Source organism: Onychomys torridus, chromosome 9 (genome assembly GCF_903995425.1).
Source record: "Onychomys torridus chromosome 9, mOncTor1.1, whole genome shotgun sequence".
NCBI lineage: Eukaryota > Metazoa > Chordata > Mammalia > Rodentia > Cricetidae > Onychomys > Onychomys torridus.
In genome coordinates this window covers 1,340,633-1,353,491 of record NC_050451.1, presented here as the reverse complement: position 1 = coordinate 1,353,491, position 12,859 = coordinate 1,340,633, and the positions used below count along the sequence as shown (strand labels likewise).

The following is a 12,859-nucleotide window of genomic DNA, read 5'->3' as shown; positions in this document are numbered from 1 at the left end:
CCCTTCAGTACCGGAAGCAAGGCTTGGAGAAGCTGACTGAATGCTCTTACCTCTCTGAGGTGTATGTTCTCCTTCTCCTTCTGGTCTAAAATCACTTCCAAGTGGCTGACCTGAGACTCGGCCTCTGCCATCCGCCGCGTGCGTTCGTTGTCATCCTCGAGGCTTTTGGATGGCAAGCCTTTACTCTGCAGCATCTCCAGGAGCTTTTTAATGGATTCATCTCGGGCATTGAGAGTCTGTTTCTGTGTTTCGATTCTCAGCTCCATTTCTTCCAGCGTCTTCCGCAGGAGGAACAGTTCCTTGGCCTGCCTGTCGTGCTCGGCTTGCAGCCTGCGGAAGTTCTCCTCCGTCAGCTCGATGGTGAAGTGCTCGGCCCCTCGGTTACCACTCTCTTGCTGCAGGAGGTGGTTGAGGTCTCTCTGGGTCCGCAGCTCATCCTGAAGAGCCTGGATGGTCAGCTGCAGGTGCTACAGTGAGAAAGATGGAGTAGGAGAGGAGAAAGGAGGAAAGTCAGTAAATGGGCCACGTGCTAGCTCTCTGCCGCCACCACACCATGACGATGGAATGTTAATCATGAGGTCCAGGGGCCAGCTATGAAGTCCTCCACGGTGACTTCAGAAGCATGGGACAGCACATGAAGAGGGTAATTAATTCAGTGATGCTTTCTGAATGTCTTAGAAGAAGAGATATGTGCACACACACAGAAACGGTATATTAGTGTCAACCACATGGGAAATTATACATCTACGGTGTTTAATTTAGGAAGGGAAAGGGTTAGAGGGAAACTTTCATGAAACACACCTTCTTAGGCCCACAACACTCCAGACTCAGTATTCCTTGTTTCCTAAGATGTTCTTTATCCATTATTTTCCATGATAAATGCATATCCATTTAAAAATGAAATAATAGCATCCAATACGAGTAGACACAAACGAGGACTTTTTTTTTTTTTTTTTTTTTACAAATAAAGCTGTGAACAGGTTTAGTAAACAGGATTACTGCCTCTGCAAGCAAAAGGGACTAAATGGAGACACAGACAACACATTCAGACACACAAGGAGGTGAGGCTACGCAGCGCAAAACAAATAAGCTGCAAAGAGTGGACAAACCTTGGTTCTTCTGGCATCCAGTAACTGAACAGCATGGGAAATGAAAAAAAACGAAGCAAAAAATCAACATAAAGAAAATTCCAGTGCAAGCAAAGGATATTCAACAAAAGAACTTAATCAACACAGAGTACCTTCACAGAACGAAAGAAAACAAATTCTCATTAAGCCAACACCCAGAAGCTACACACAATTCAGAGCATTGATGCTGGATCAACGCAAAAAAAAAAAAAAAAAAAAAAAAAAGAAGAAGAAGAAGAAGAAGAAGAAGAAGAAGAAGAAGAAAAAGAAAGAACAAAAAAAGAAAAGCCAATTAAGGCTTATTTCAATAGCCTTTTGTTTCCCTCTCTCTCTGACCCAACCCACAATTTTTGGCTATTTTACCAGAGAGAAATCGCAACACTCTTGAGTACCCAAACATTGTTTCCAGTCACCACAATGGAGAACACCAGAGAAAGTAGTTAACAGTTGAAAAAAGGAAACCCTTGAATGAAGTCAGTTGGTGAATTCATGTCTTCCTTTCCAGACCAACCTCAGGCTGCTCAGAGGAAGCAGCCACAAACCTGAAGATGGGTTTTGCCCAGGGACATACCAGGAGGCTTCAAAAATAGCAACTACTCATTCATTCACAGACACATAACCCTGCCTGTGATCCAGACCACAACATTAAGCAGAGGAATCAAGCTGGACCTAAGACATGACTCCTGCCCACAGGGACTCATGGTGTCATAAGGCACAGATAACACTATGTCTGAGCTATATAAATATTGGAACAGTCAACATCTAAAGTCTGTCTAAAGTTCTGTAGCCGATACCTGCAGGTGCTGAGATCTTTCTGAATGTAGGCTCTACCCAGAAACTAGCACAGTGTGATACACTGCCAGATTATGCTCTACAAATTCACCTTCACACTGGGAATGAGAAGTCCCTAGAGGGGCATTTTCCTTCTTAGCTGCGTGCCACAGTGCCTGGCAGGGTACTGAATGCTACACATTGACATAGATTGCTGATTATTTTGTGATACAACATAATCTTATAAATATAAGTTTCAGGGTCTTTTATTCACAAGTTGTTCCAACACAGTTTGTATCATGTTTCTCAGCACAAAAAGAAACTTTGCACCTTTTAGCAATCTACTTCCCAAGACCAAAGCCCTGGGAGCCAGTAATCGTTCTGTCTCTAAAAGTTTGCCTATGAAAGACGTTTCTTATCAGTGAAATCATGAAATAAGTGGTTTCTTTGGTTTCATATGCATTCAGAGTTCAATACCTGTTTTAGGAAGTATCAATATTCCATTGCTTTCTATAACTGAATTTTATTCCATTAGAAAAACATACTAAATTTTATTTCTCCACTTACTCAGCTTGTTTATATACAGATATTTATAGCAGCATTATTTACATTTGCCAAAAAGTACAAGTAACCCATATGCCAATCAATTAATCAGTGCATATATGTGATGTTTCCAGTCAATGAAATATTATTTAGACATAAAATGGGGTGATATAATTAAAGAATGACCCTGAAAAATCATATGTCAGCATAAAAAAAGCCAATCACAAAAGACCACAAATAGTGTGATTCCACTTACACAAAATCCAGATAAACACATTCACAGGCAGAGATAAATTAATGTTTGCAGGAAATGAAGAGGGTGTAACTACTTCCAGTGTGATAAACACAATCTCAAACTAGGTGGTGGTTGTTATTTGCACAGCTCTGTGAATATATGAAAACTGACAATTTGTACTCATGTGGGGTAAACCATTTATTATTACAAGATAAATAATTTTTACCTCAATAAAGCTGTTACCGAAAGTATGAACTAACAGCACAGGACCATAGGATCTTTTTCCACCAAGACCCCATCTCTAAACCAATCAAAAAGATTGCAATGGAGTAGGGACAAACTTTGGCCCTTCTTTGGGATACACTTTAGCTACCATCTTCTGACTACTTAAATGTGCTTTATGCTAGCGTGTCTTTGTCCTCGGATGGTGGTGTGGGTTTCTGAGTTGATCCAGGTTAATTTGGAGACAAATGTGATGAATCAAGTTGATGAGAATGAAAATTGTCTCTCCTGAGAGCAACCAAAATTAATGTTTGTTTTGGTGAGGTGTTTTTTGTTTTTGTTTTTTTAACACGAGTTGCATAAATCAGTCAGAAGGAGATTCCAAAACAAATTTGCAGAAATGCTCTGATCACAGGTGTCAATATTGGCAAGATGACAGTAAAGGAACTGTCCCTGGGTGGGAAAGTTGTCTATCACCCTAGTTCTCTGTTTTCATATCTAAAAAGTAGGGCTCAGTCCATTTCTTCCTGGGTGGAATAACAAGGACAATGCATCAGGTGCTGGGTTTAAGGGGAGGAGAGTAGGGCCCTTTATCCATTCGTTATACATTTACCTTCTATCTGTCAGACTCACAAATAGAAAACAGGAGGAAGAAACAGCTCATGCTCATAGTTCTTGTAGACAAGTAAAGAAGTAAAGCCACAGAAGAAACACTGTGTCATGAGAATCATGACAGAAAGTCATAGCTGGGTGGCTAGACACAGAGAGAAGTGGTCACGGAGGGGAGGGCTATGTAGATCCCACCACAGAGCGGTGTCTTCAAGGAGAAATGAGAGTCTATCCATAGCATAAAGCTGGAAAATGAAGAGCCCATGGAAATATTCAGAGCCAAAGAGAAACCAAACCTAACAAGGGATAGTCACAGTGAAAACCTGGACAGCAGTTACCACCTGCCACACACGGCTCCAAGCTCTAGCCAACTTTGCTAACAGTCCAGAGTGGTATCCACTGTTACAATCTCCACTTAAGAGATGAGAACGTAGACAAACTGAGCAAGTTTTTCCAGCTCCCTCAGCTCGATAAGGAGCACAGCCATGTGCTTATCTAGCTAGTCTGCCCTCCATAGCGCTGCTTGAACCATGACAGCCTGTGGGCTCTGGAGTGGCGCAAGTCCTTCATAATGTGCCAGAGAAGAATGGGTGGTTAACAGCAGACAGGTAGGCACGCATAACAGTTGTATCAATTCTCACAATTAAGAATTAGCCATCCTATCCAGGTTGATTTTTGTAGAAAACAGATAAGATAGCTACTTGTAGGTTTGCATGTCGTTAAGCAACAATACTTTCCCATTAGTATATTAGTCAGAAAATGAGTTCATCGTGAGCAAATACAATGTGAGACTCAGTCTAAACTTCAGTTCCTAAACATCACAAATCTATGCTTGCATTTGGTTTTCACTCTCTTTTAATGTTAATATTCCAAACTTAAGAAGGAATAACCTTGTTTCTACACAAAGAATTCTTTAGCAAAATGTATATACCTGATAAGTCTTGATCATCTTTCAAATTCATATCATTGAAGACCAGGACTATGAAGACATCTCATTTGATCTCATTTTCTCCTCCCAACCCCAACCCTGTCTATCCCTTTTTATCTCTAATTACTCTATCTTTAAGGAACTCAAACTTGGACCAGCAAAATGGCTCAGCAGTAAAGGCTCTTGCTTCCTAAGCCTGGAAACTTGAGTTTGATCCCAGAAACCCATATAAGGGTAAAAGGCAAAAATTAAATTCACAAAGCTGTCCTCTGGCCTCCAAAGGCATACTGTGATGTGGATGCTCATGTACAAAGGCACTATAATAAAAAATAAAATTAAAAAATAACTCAAGCCGGGTGGTGGTGGCACATGCCTTTAACCCCAGCACTTGGGAGGCAGAGGCAGATGGATCTCTGTGAGTTCAAGGCCAGCCTGGGCTACCAAGTGAGTTCCAGGAATGGCACAAAGCTACACAGAGTAACCCTGTCTTGAAAAAAAAAAAAAAACCCTCAATCATTTTCAAAAATTCACCAGATATCCTAATCTCAGGTTATATATTTAACAAAGATAGTCATAATTTTAAAATGTAATAGCACCCATGATAACAAATTGTGCACTAAAAACAGTAGCCACTCAGTTTCCATGTTTGTAAGAGGGATACAGTAGATACAGGAAGTATTAATCTCAATGAAGTGAAATCACTTAATGATGATTAAATGAGTTACTGCTCCAAAGCTCTATGTACCAGGCACAGAGCACACACCCCACCAGTCAGGATGAACTAAGGTCACTTCAGAGACAACAACAACAAAATTCTACAGTCTAGCCAGGCAGTGGTGGCACACACCTTTAATCCCAGCACTCAGGAGGCAGAGGCATGCAGAGATCTGTGAGTTCAAGGCCAGCCTGGGTTACAGAGTGAGTTCCAGGAAAGGCTCCAAAACTACACAGAGAAACCCTGTCTTGAAAAAAAAAATCCTACAGTCTGAAGAGGGTAACCCACCTGTTAACATGGAATCAGATATTCCAGGGCTTTCAGAGAACTTAAAAATTAGCTTGTTGACCTTATTTACAAAGGAGAACAACAGATGCATATAGGCCAAGAGAACACCTGCACCCTAACAAAGACAAAAATCTTCATGTCAGGGATCCTATACTTGGTACTGGGAAAGTAGACAAAAGTGATGTGACTCTAGACTGTGACACTAGGTTGCCATATGGTGCCCTACAGGAAGGACAGGATACAACCTAAATAACTTCATTCCACAGTACTGACCCCACACAGTACTTAAATGGTAGGGGATACCTCAAAGACAGTTGACAAAAGACCATCTGTTGAAGGAATTTGGTGGTGTGGATAACTAAAAAGCTTGACAGAACTAGCCGAAGACAAGTCTGTCCTCTTCGTTCTCATCAGAGAAATTTCTTTGTGCAGAGGGTAGTAGTTAAGATAAAAACTCCTAACTGGACAACATGCAGAGAATATGTGTGTATGGAATGCTCAACCACACTTGGGACAGCTATATTATGCCTGTGCCCCAAGGCTTAGAGAACATCACAGAAGAGGGAGAAGATTGTAAGAGGCAGTAGTCAGGGAGGACCAGAACCGAACAGTGGTGTCTGGACATGACAGGCCCATTGCCCTAAGGAACTAACCACAGCTGTGGGTACCTACACTGTATCTGTGTAAGATTAGCTCAGTCAACACTCCAGCACACATGGAGGAGAAGTTTCTGAGCCTGCACCCCAGCTGAGGAACTACTGACAGCTAATGGCTGCTAGGGAAGAGAAAGTATTTTTTTAAGAGTATGGTCCCTGGTAGATTGTTCATGCTCCAATAAATGGCCCCACATTCATGCATATATGAGCAATACAAATTGGATTCAGTGAGGGTTTTTTTCTTTTGTTTTGTTTGGTTTTTTTTAAGGATATGAAGTTTGGAGGGGAGATGAGAGGCAGATTTAGGAAGTGGTGAGGTTTGAGTAAGAATGGCCCCCATAGGGTCATATATGTGAATGCTTAGTCACCAGGGAGCAGCACTATTTGAAAGAATTGGAAGGATTATGAGGTGTGGCCTTGTTGGAAGAAGTGTGTCACTGGGGATAGGCTTTGAGGTTTCAAAAAACACACCAGGCCTCCTTCTCTCTCTCTCTCTCTCTCTCTCTCTCTCTCTCTCTCTCTCTCTTCTCTCTCTCTCTCTCTGTGTGTGTGTGTGTGTGTGTGTGTGTGTGTGTGTGTGTGTGTGTGTCTCCCTCCCTCGCTCCCTCCCTCCAGATCAGGATGCAGACCTCTCAGCTACTTCTCCAGCACCACGTCTGCCTGTGTGCTGCCATGCTCCCTGTCATGATGATAATGGATTGACCTCTGAAACTCTAAGCCAGCCCACAATTAAATACCTTCTTTTGTAAGAGTTGTTTTGGTCATGGTGTCTTTTCACAGCTATAGAACACTGACCAAGACAGGAAGAGCCAAGGAAAAGAGGAGAGAATACAATCAAATATATTTTAATGGTATGATGTATGAAATTCTCAAATAATTCATTAAAATATTATCTTCTTTAGAAGACAAGGTTGCAGTACAAGTAAGATCTCTGTCAGAACTATAGTACTTTCTCCAAGAGTCAAAAGTCAGAAAAATAATGACCAGTTTCCATTTCCCTTGTATTCACATTATTCAGCCCCCTCAATGGCAATCCTGTTCTACTCTTCAGTCTTGAAAATGCACTTCTTTTAAGTCAGTCACTTGGATTTCACTGGCTGAGTAACTATGAGCCTACAAAACAGCAACCTGCAAGATTGATTGCAGGACCATCTCTTTGGAATCTCTTCATCTTCACAATGGCTCAACTTCCCACAGCCTTCCAATGTATTGCTCATTAGAGATAAATGCCCTTCCAGGGTCCTCCTTCATCAGGACAGGACAGCCCCCTTTTTTCAACCTTTGGCCTGGGTACCAAACTACCTGCATCTTAGCTAACCTCCTTTAAGTACAAAAGTGCATGTGTTGAACAAGGATAGAAAACTCTTACTCACCATCCTGATTCTAGGATCATTCTCCAGTTGTCCATAGAGAATCAAAGCTCAAAAGGCAAGCTCCTTTCTCTATGGCCTACCACTGGGAAGATGTTAAAGAGAACAGTAGCTTTAACAGTAGAAGTCCAGGCTACTGGCTGCAACCGTTTTGTAAGAAGCACAAGTAGACTATACCATGTGTACCCTGACACGTGTCCTTTAACCAGTCCCTTCTTAACCTTCCTTCCTACTTAGGTATATACTTTAAATGCTGCCCTGCAATAGAAATGACAAATAGCAATTCAGTCCATAAAAGGGGACTGTCTTAAAGGACTCTTCTTGTATTACACATAAGTAAATGGCATGGGAGCTAACTAGCTTGGTAAATCCAGTTTATTTCCAATCTCAAGCACAAGGAAGTTCAGTGACAGTATCCTAGGTCAATGAGGGAAGTCATATCAACTACTTCTCCTCCTCCTCCTCCTCCTCCTCCTCCTCCTCCTCCTCCTCCTCCTTTTCCTTCTCTGGCATCATTACACTTTCTGATACATCTTCCCATTACACTACAGCTAAATGAAAGTAAATCGCCTTCCAAGCAGAGTTAGGCTTACAAAAAAAAGAGAAACCTCTAAGGAAAAGAGAAGTGGGAAGAGAAAGTAGGAAGAAAAAGGGAAATGGAGAAAAAGAAAACTCACATGCACACAATAAAGTTCTAGTCCCCCTCTCATAAGAGCAAATGCCAGAGCAAACACTGAGCTGGAGAGGTAACTCAGACAAAGCCAGCATGCTTGTTTCCCCATCATGCCCAGGTCTGCACAGTGGGTAGAATGGTCTCAGGTAGCTTAGCGCCCCCTGATCCCCGAAAAAGAAAAACATAAATCTTCTGGGGGTGCAAGAGCAAAGCCCTTGTCAGGGGCAAAAATGCTTCACAAAATGAGGAAATTGGAGAAAAGTGTCAGAGACACTAGGAAAAGTCATAGCTGGTAGTCATAAACAGAACAGGTTATGTTTCTGAAATGTGTAAGTATACAAATGAATATTTTTCAAAGAAACAGTGAAGATATGGGAATGTAAAAGTAACACTCCAAAAGGAACTGGCAGATTTTAAAAAGAATAAACTCATGTAGTAATGAAAAATACAGTATTACAAATGAAAGACTCTTAGATAAGGTAAAACAGGGAACAAAGGACCAATGGAAATAAGCCAAAGAGCTGTCAGTTCTTTGAAAAATCTAATAAACATGTCAAAAAGCACAACACATGGCGATATTTAAAGGATGGCATTCCAATGATTGTTACTTTTGACCAAGAACTGCAAATGTTGATGAACCAAACAAGTGACTAGAAAAGTATCTCCCACAATCTAACTCTAGAAGAAATGGGAGCCTGGCAAGTTCTGCCACTATTAAATAGGATCCATGGTTTAAAAGTCTTTCCTTTAAGAAAGCCCAGATGCTTCCAATTTATAGACTCTTCTGGAGAATCTCTCCATTCATCCCTTGAAACTTGACTAACAACACGACAGGTAGATTCAAGCATGAAGAAAGTGACTTATAGCCCAACTTCACACTCAGACCATGAGTACCACTCAGGAAAAAGTCAGACTCATAAAAGAAATACAGAATGTATAACCTAGTTGCACTTCTTTTAGGAAAAAATTACAGTAAAGAAGAAAAACATGCCATCAGCTCAAGATATAGTCATTCCTGTTTGTTCGTTCGTTTGTTTGTTTAAATCTAGGCGAAGTAAGAATAAAGAGAGCCATTCCTAAAGTGCATGTCCACCGTACACATGGAAGAAATACCTACTGTAAGTGTTTGAAGGATTCCCATTGAAAAGGAAAGGAAGTCATGCCCACTGTCAGCACTACCTGCACAACATTCTCCCAGAGGCTTGTGTCAAAACAGCAACAAGACCAGAAGCTGAGTATTAGAAGGATTGAAAGGAGAATACCTCAAACATTATCAACTACATTATGTGGTTATAAACTTAGGAACATCTCAAGAGTCTATGAATTATTTTTAAAAATATCCTAATAGAAAAAAATAGCCAGAAAAAGAAGATAGATAAACTTGACAATATTAAAATCAGAAATTCCTGCTACACAAAGACAATACAGAATGAAAAACAAACCATAAAAATGAGAAAAACTGTTACTCATAAAATGCCAGAAGATTATTACCTACAGTACAATCCCATAAATTCAATAAGATCAACAGAAAAACACAAGAAAAGCCAGCCCTGGTGGGCTCATGGCTTTAGTCCCAGCATTTGGGAGGCAAAGGCATACAGATCTCTGAAGCCTGTACATAGTACGTACTCGACCAGCCAGAGCTATAGAGTGAGACTTCTTCTCAAAAGAAGAAGAAAGGAGGGGAGGAAGTGGGGTAGGGATGGACAGATGGAGGGAGGGAAGAAGGGAGAAAGGGAGGGAGGGAAGGAGAGAAGCAGAAAAGAAGAGGCTCAGTGGTTAAGAGGACATATTGCTCCTCCAAAGTACCTAAGCTCCATTCTCAGCACCCACATCTTGCAGCTCACAACTGTCTGTAACTCCAGCTCCAAGGGATACAACACTCTCTTCTGACCTTCACAGGTACCCACTCACACAGAGGAGGAAGGTAATGCAGTATATAGCATGCTAGATTCTGGAGCAGGTTCTAATCCTGGCTAGATCATGTCCCTAGCTGTGTGATATAGAATGTGTTTCTTAGCCTGAACCCAATTCCTCATCTGTAAACTGGGGAACAACCTACTTTATGTCATTGAGTTCAGAAAAATGTTCCTTCCACAGCAAGTGTGAACTAGGCCATATTCCCCATATACCAGCAAGGCTGGTCTCCACATCCTCCCAAATACCCTCCATTGTTGAGGTAGAGGCCATGACCAAGGCACTTGGACATATGTACGTCCTGGGGTAGAAGCATTTTGACACCTAGTATTCAGGTGGGAAGCTGGCCTACAAAGGGAGTGGTAAGATCTCATAAAAGTGATGTTTGGCTGTGAAGTCTTGTCACTCTTCTCATGCTAACTCTGTCCAATTACAGTTCAGGGAAAAGTGTGGGCCTTAAGACAAATTAATTGAGATTTTCCCATTTCCCATGGCTTCCCCAAGCTAACCTGAGCCTTTCCCTAAGCCATAGTTTGGCCAACTGTTAAATGGAAGTAACTATGTGAATCTCACAGTATTATCCAAAAGATTCAAGGAGACTCCATTTTCCTCCAGACAGGTCCTGAGGGAAAATGAATTCTCAACTTACAATACTGATGACATTTCAGCCAAAAGGCAATACCAGTAATTTGTTACACTTCATTAACAAGTCACCAAGACACCAAGTGTCCTCGTGTTTTTAGCAGATTGTGTTTAATCCCGTTTCACGTTGTAGTTTCCCTGGAACAGCATTCTATAAGCTGCCAATATGTTTGCTTGGAGGCTGTGCTGGGAGAGGACTGGTTACATCATCAACAAAATGGACTTACCTCTTCCTTTCACAGTCTCAAATACCCACACACAGAATAACTCTCAAGCACAGTTGTGAATGTCCCTATACTGGACGGTATAGCACCATTCCACAGCACACCTAGAGTGAGTAAAATGCAAAAAGAGAGAGAAGGGAATAAGAGGAAACTGTCTGACCAGTTACTCAGCGCAAGGCCACAGTGTGGAGGAGGCCAGGATTCCAGTCCTCTTTGTGGTTAGCAGAGGGGTGGTGTCCCTGACATCCAGGCGCTCTGTCCCGTTCTCTCCCCGACGAAACTCAGCCGCCTCAGTTTGCCAGCTCATTCATCTGACAGCACTGTTCTGGCTGCCAAGTCTTTGCCCACTCCACAAGAGGATAAACTGGGGTGCCTCAGAGGATTTCCCTGCAGTCACATCATTAGCAGACATGGGCCAGTGTCTAAACCGAGGTTTTTCTCCAGCCAGCTCTAAAGTCTCCCAGCTCCAACAACAACAACAACAACAAAAATCACAAAACTTCATTTTACACAACTTGCATCAGCTCCCATATTCAGTTCATTTTTATAAAGAAAGAAGAACAATGAAAATACTAGAAACTAAATCATACTCAAGTTTATATGGAAAAATGAGGAAGGGAGACATACATTTTGCCTGAGCCAATGTTTAGAAGGCCAACTTCCAATAGCTACTGGAGTCAGAATCTAATCCAGATTTCAGAATGTCTAAAATACAAAAAGGTAAATAGAATGAAAATATAATTATATATGTATGATGTGCATGGAACACTCAATTATTTAAATAGGGACTAGCCAGATGTTTAGAATCTACTATGTCTTATCCCCAAACAGGGAAAATATGAGTTCCTGGCAGATTTTTTAAAAATTTGTGACCTTAAGCTCTTTTCCACACTGCAGGGGAAAAAAACAAAAAAAAAAAAAAAAATGATAAAGTTTTTGCACTGTAAAGCAGTTTAGGACTCCATTGCTACAAAAGCTGTCTCCAAGCTATATAAAAATATGAATTGGCTTATACCCAGATGTCTTGAAATTTCTTCTTCTTTTTTAAATAAATCCATACTCCTTCTCAGGCAAGGATTAAGCATAACTCTTTCAAAGAAAACAGAATCTCTCTGCAGACCACATAACCTGCTCTACTTCTCTTGTGACTTTATTTTCTTATTAATCATTTTCCAGGTTGTCTCTAATCAAATTTTTAGGGCAGGTTCTCTGATCCCTTTCTCTGTAATCCCATGCACAGGATATCCAACACTCGCCGTGACTCCAAACCTTCCCAGGGCTAAGCCATGTGTGTGAAAAGAAAAATAACAGAAGAGCTAGAAACATGTGTGTATGCTGATGGAAGGGTATGAAGAAGAGAACGTTCACATATATGGGCCCAGACCCTCTCCCTTAGCATAGAATACCCCAAGGAAAAATAAAGAGAGCTAAACAAAGCATTCTGACAAGCGACTTTCAAAGACAGAGGCACATAGCCATAGTATCACTGATGATTGCAGAACCCACTTCGGTGGATATGTGACATTTTGCCAAGATTAATAACACTATGGACAGAATATGTGAAGAAGTTTGCCTTCATAAGCAAGGAGTTCTGCTTTTTATTACACATCAATACTCTAAGGTGATATGCTACTGGAATATCTCACTGAGCTTAGAGTATTCTAACTATAACTTTGCATCCAACTGGCTATATGGTCTGGGGGAAAAAGTCACTAATCTTGTCTGGCCTTCTGAGAGCAATGAAGAAGAGCAGAATGTTTATTCCTGAATCTACCTACCCATTACATTCTATTCATCAAATTACTAGAGCCCTCTAAGTATCAAGTCTTCATCCATAAATAGAAGGCAGTAATTTTAACTAACTTGCAGAGTTCATGCAAAGACTACCCGAGAGCTTGTTGAGTAAGCACAGTGGTTCCCATCAAACACGAAGCATGGA

General features: G+C 41.1%; 1 protein-coding gene across 1 annotated transcript in view; it reads right to left on the bottom strand.

Annotated features, from left to right (window-relative positions):
* Erc2 (ELKS/RAB6-interacting/CAST family member 2) overlaps nt 1-12,859 on the bottom strand; it is a 913,086-nt gene that overhangs the window by 753,703 nt on the left and 146,524 nt on the right. The window contains exons 3-4 of the mRNA XM_036199185.1: nt 1,110-1,133; nt 51-467 (exon numbers count right to left, since the gene is read on the bottom strand). Of these exons, the coding sequence (XP_036055078.1) occupies nt 51-467; nt 1,110-1,133 (441 nt within the window). The remainder of the gene's footprint in view (nt 1-50; nt 468-1,109; nt 1,134-12,859) is intronic.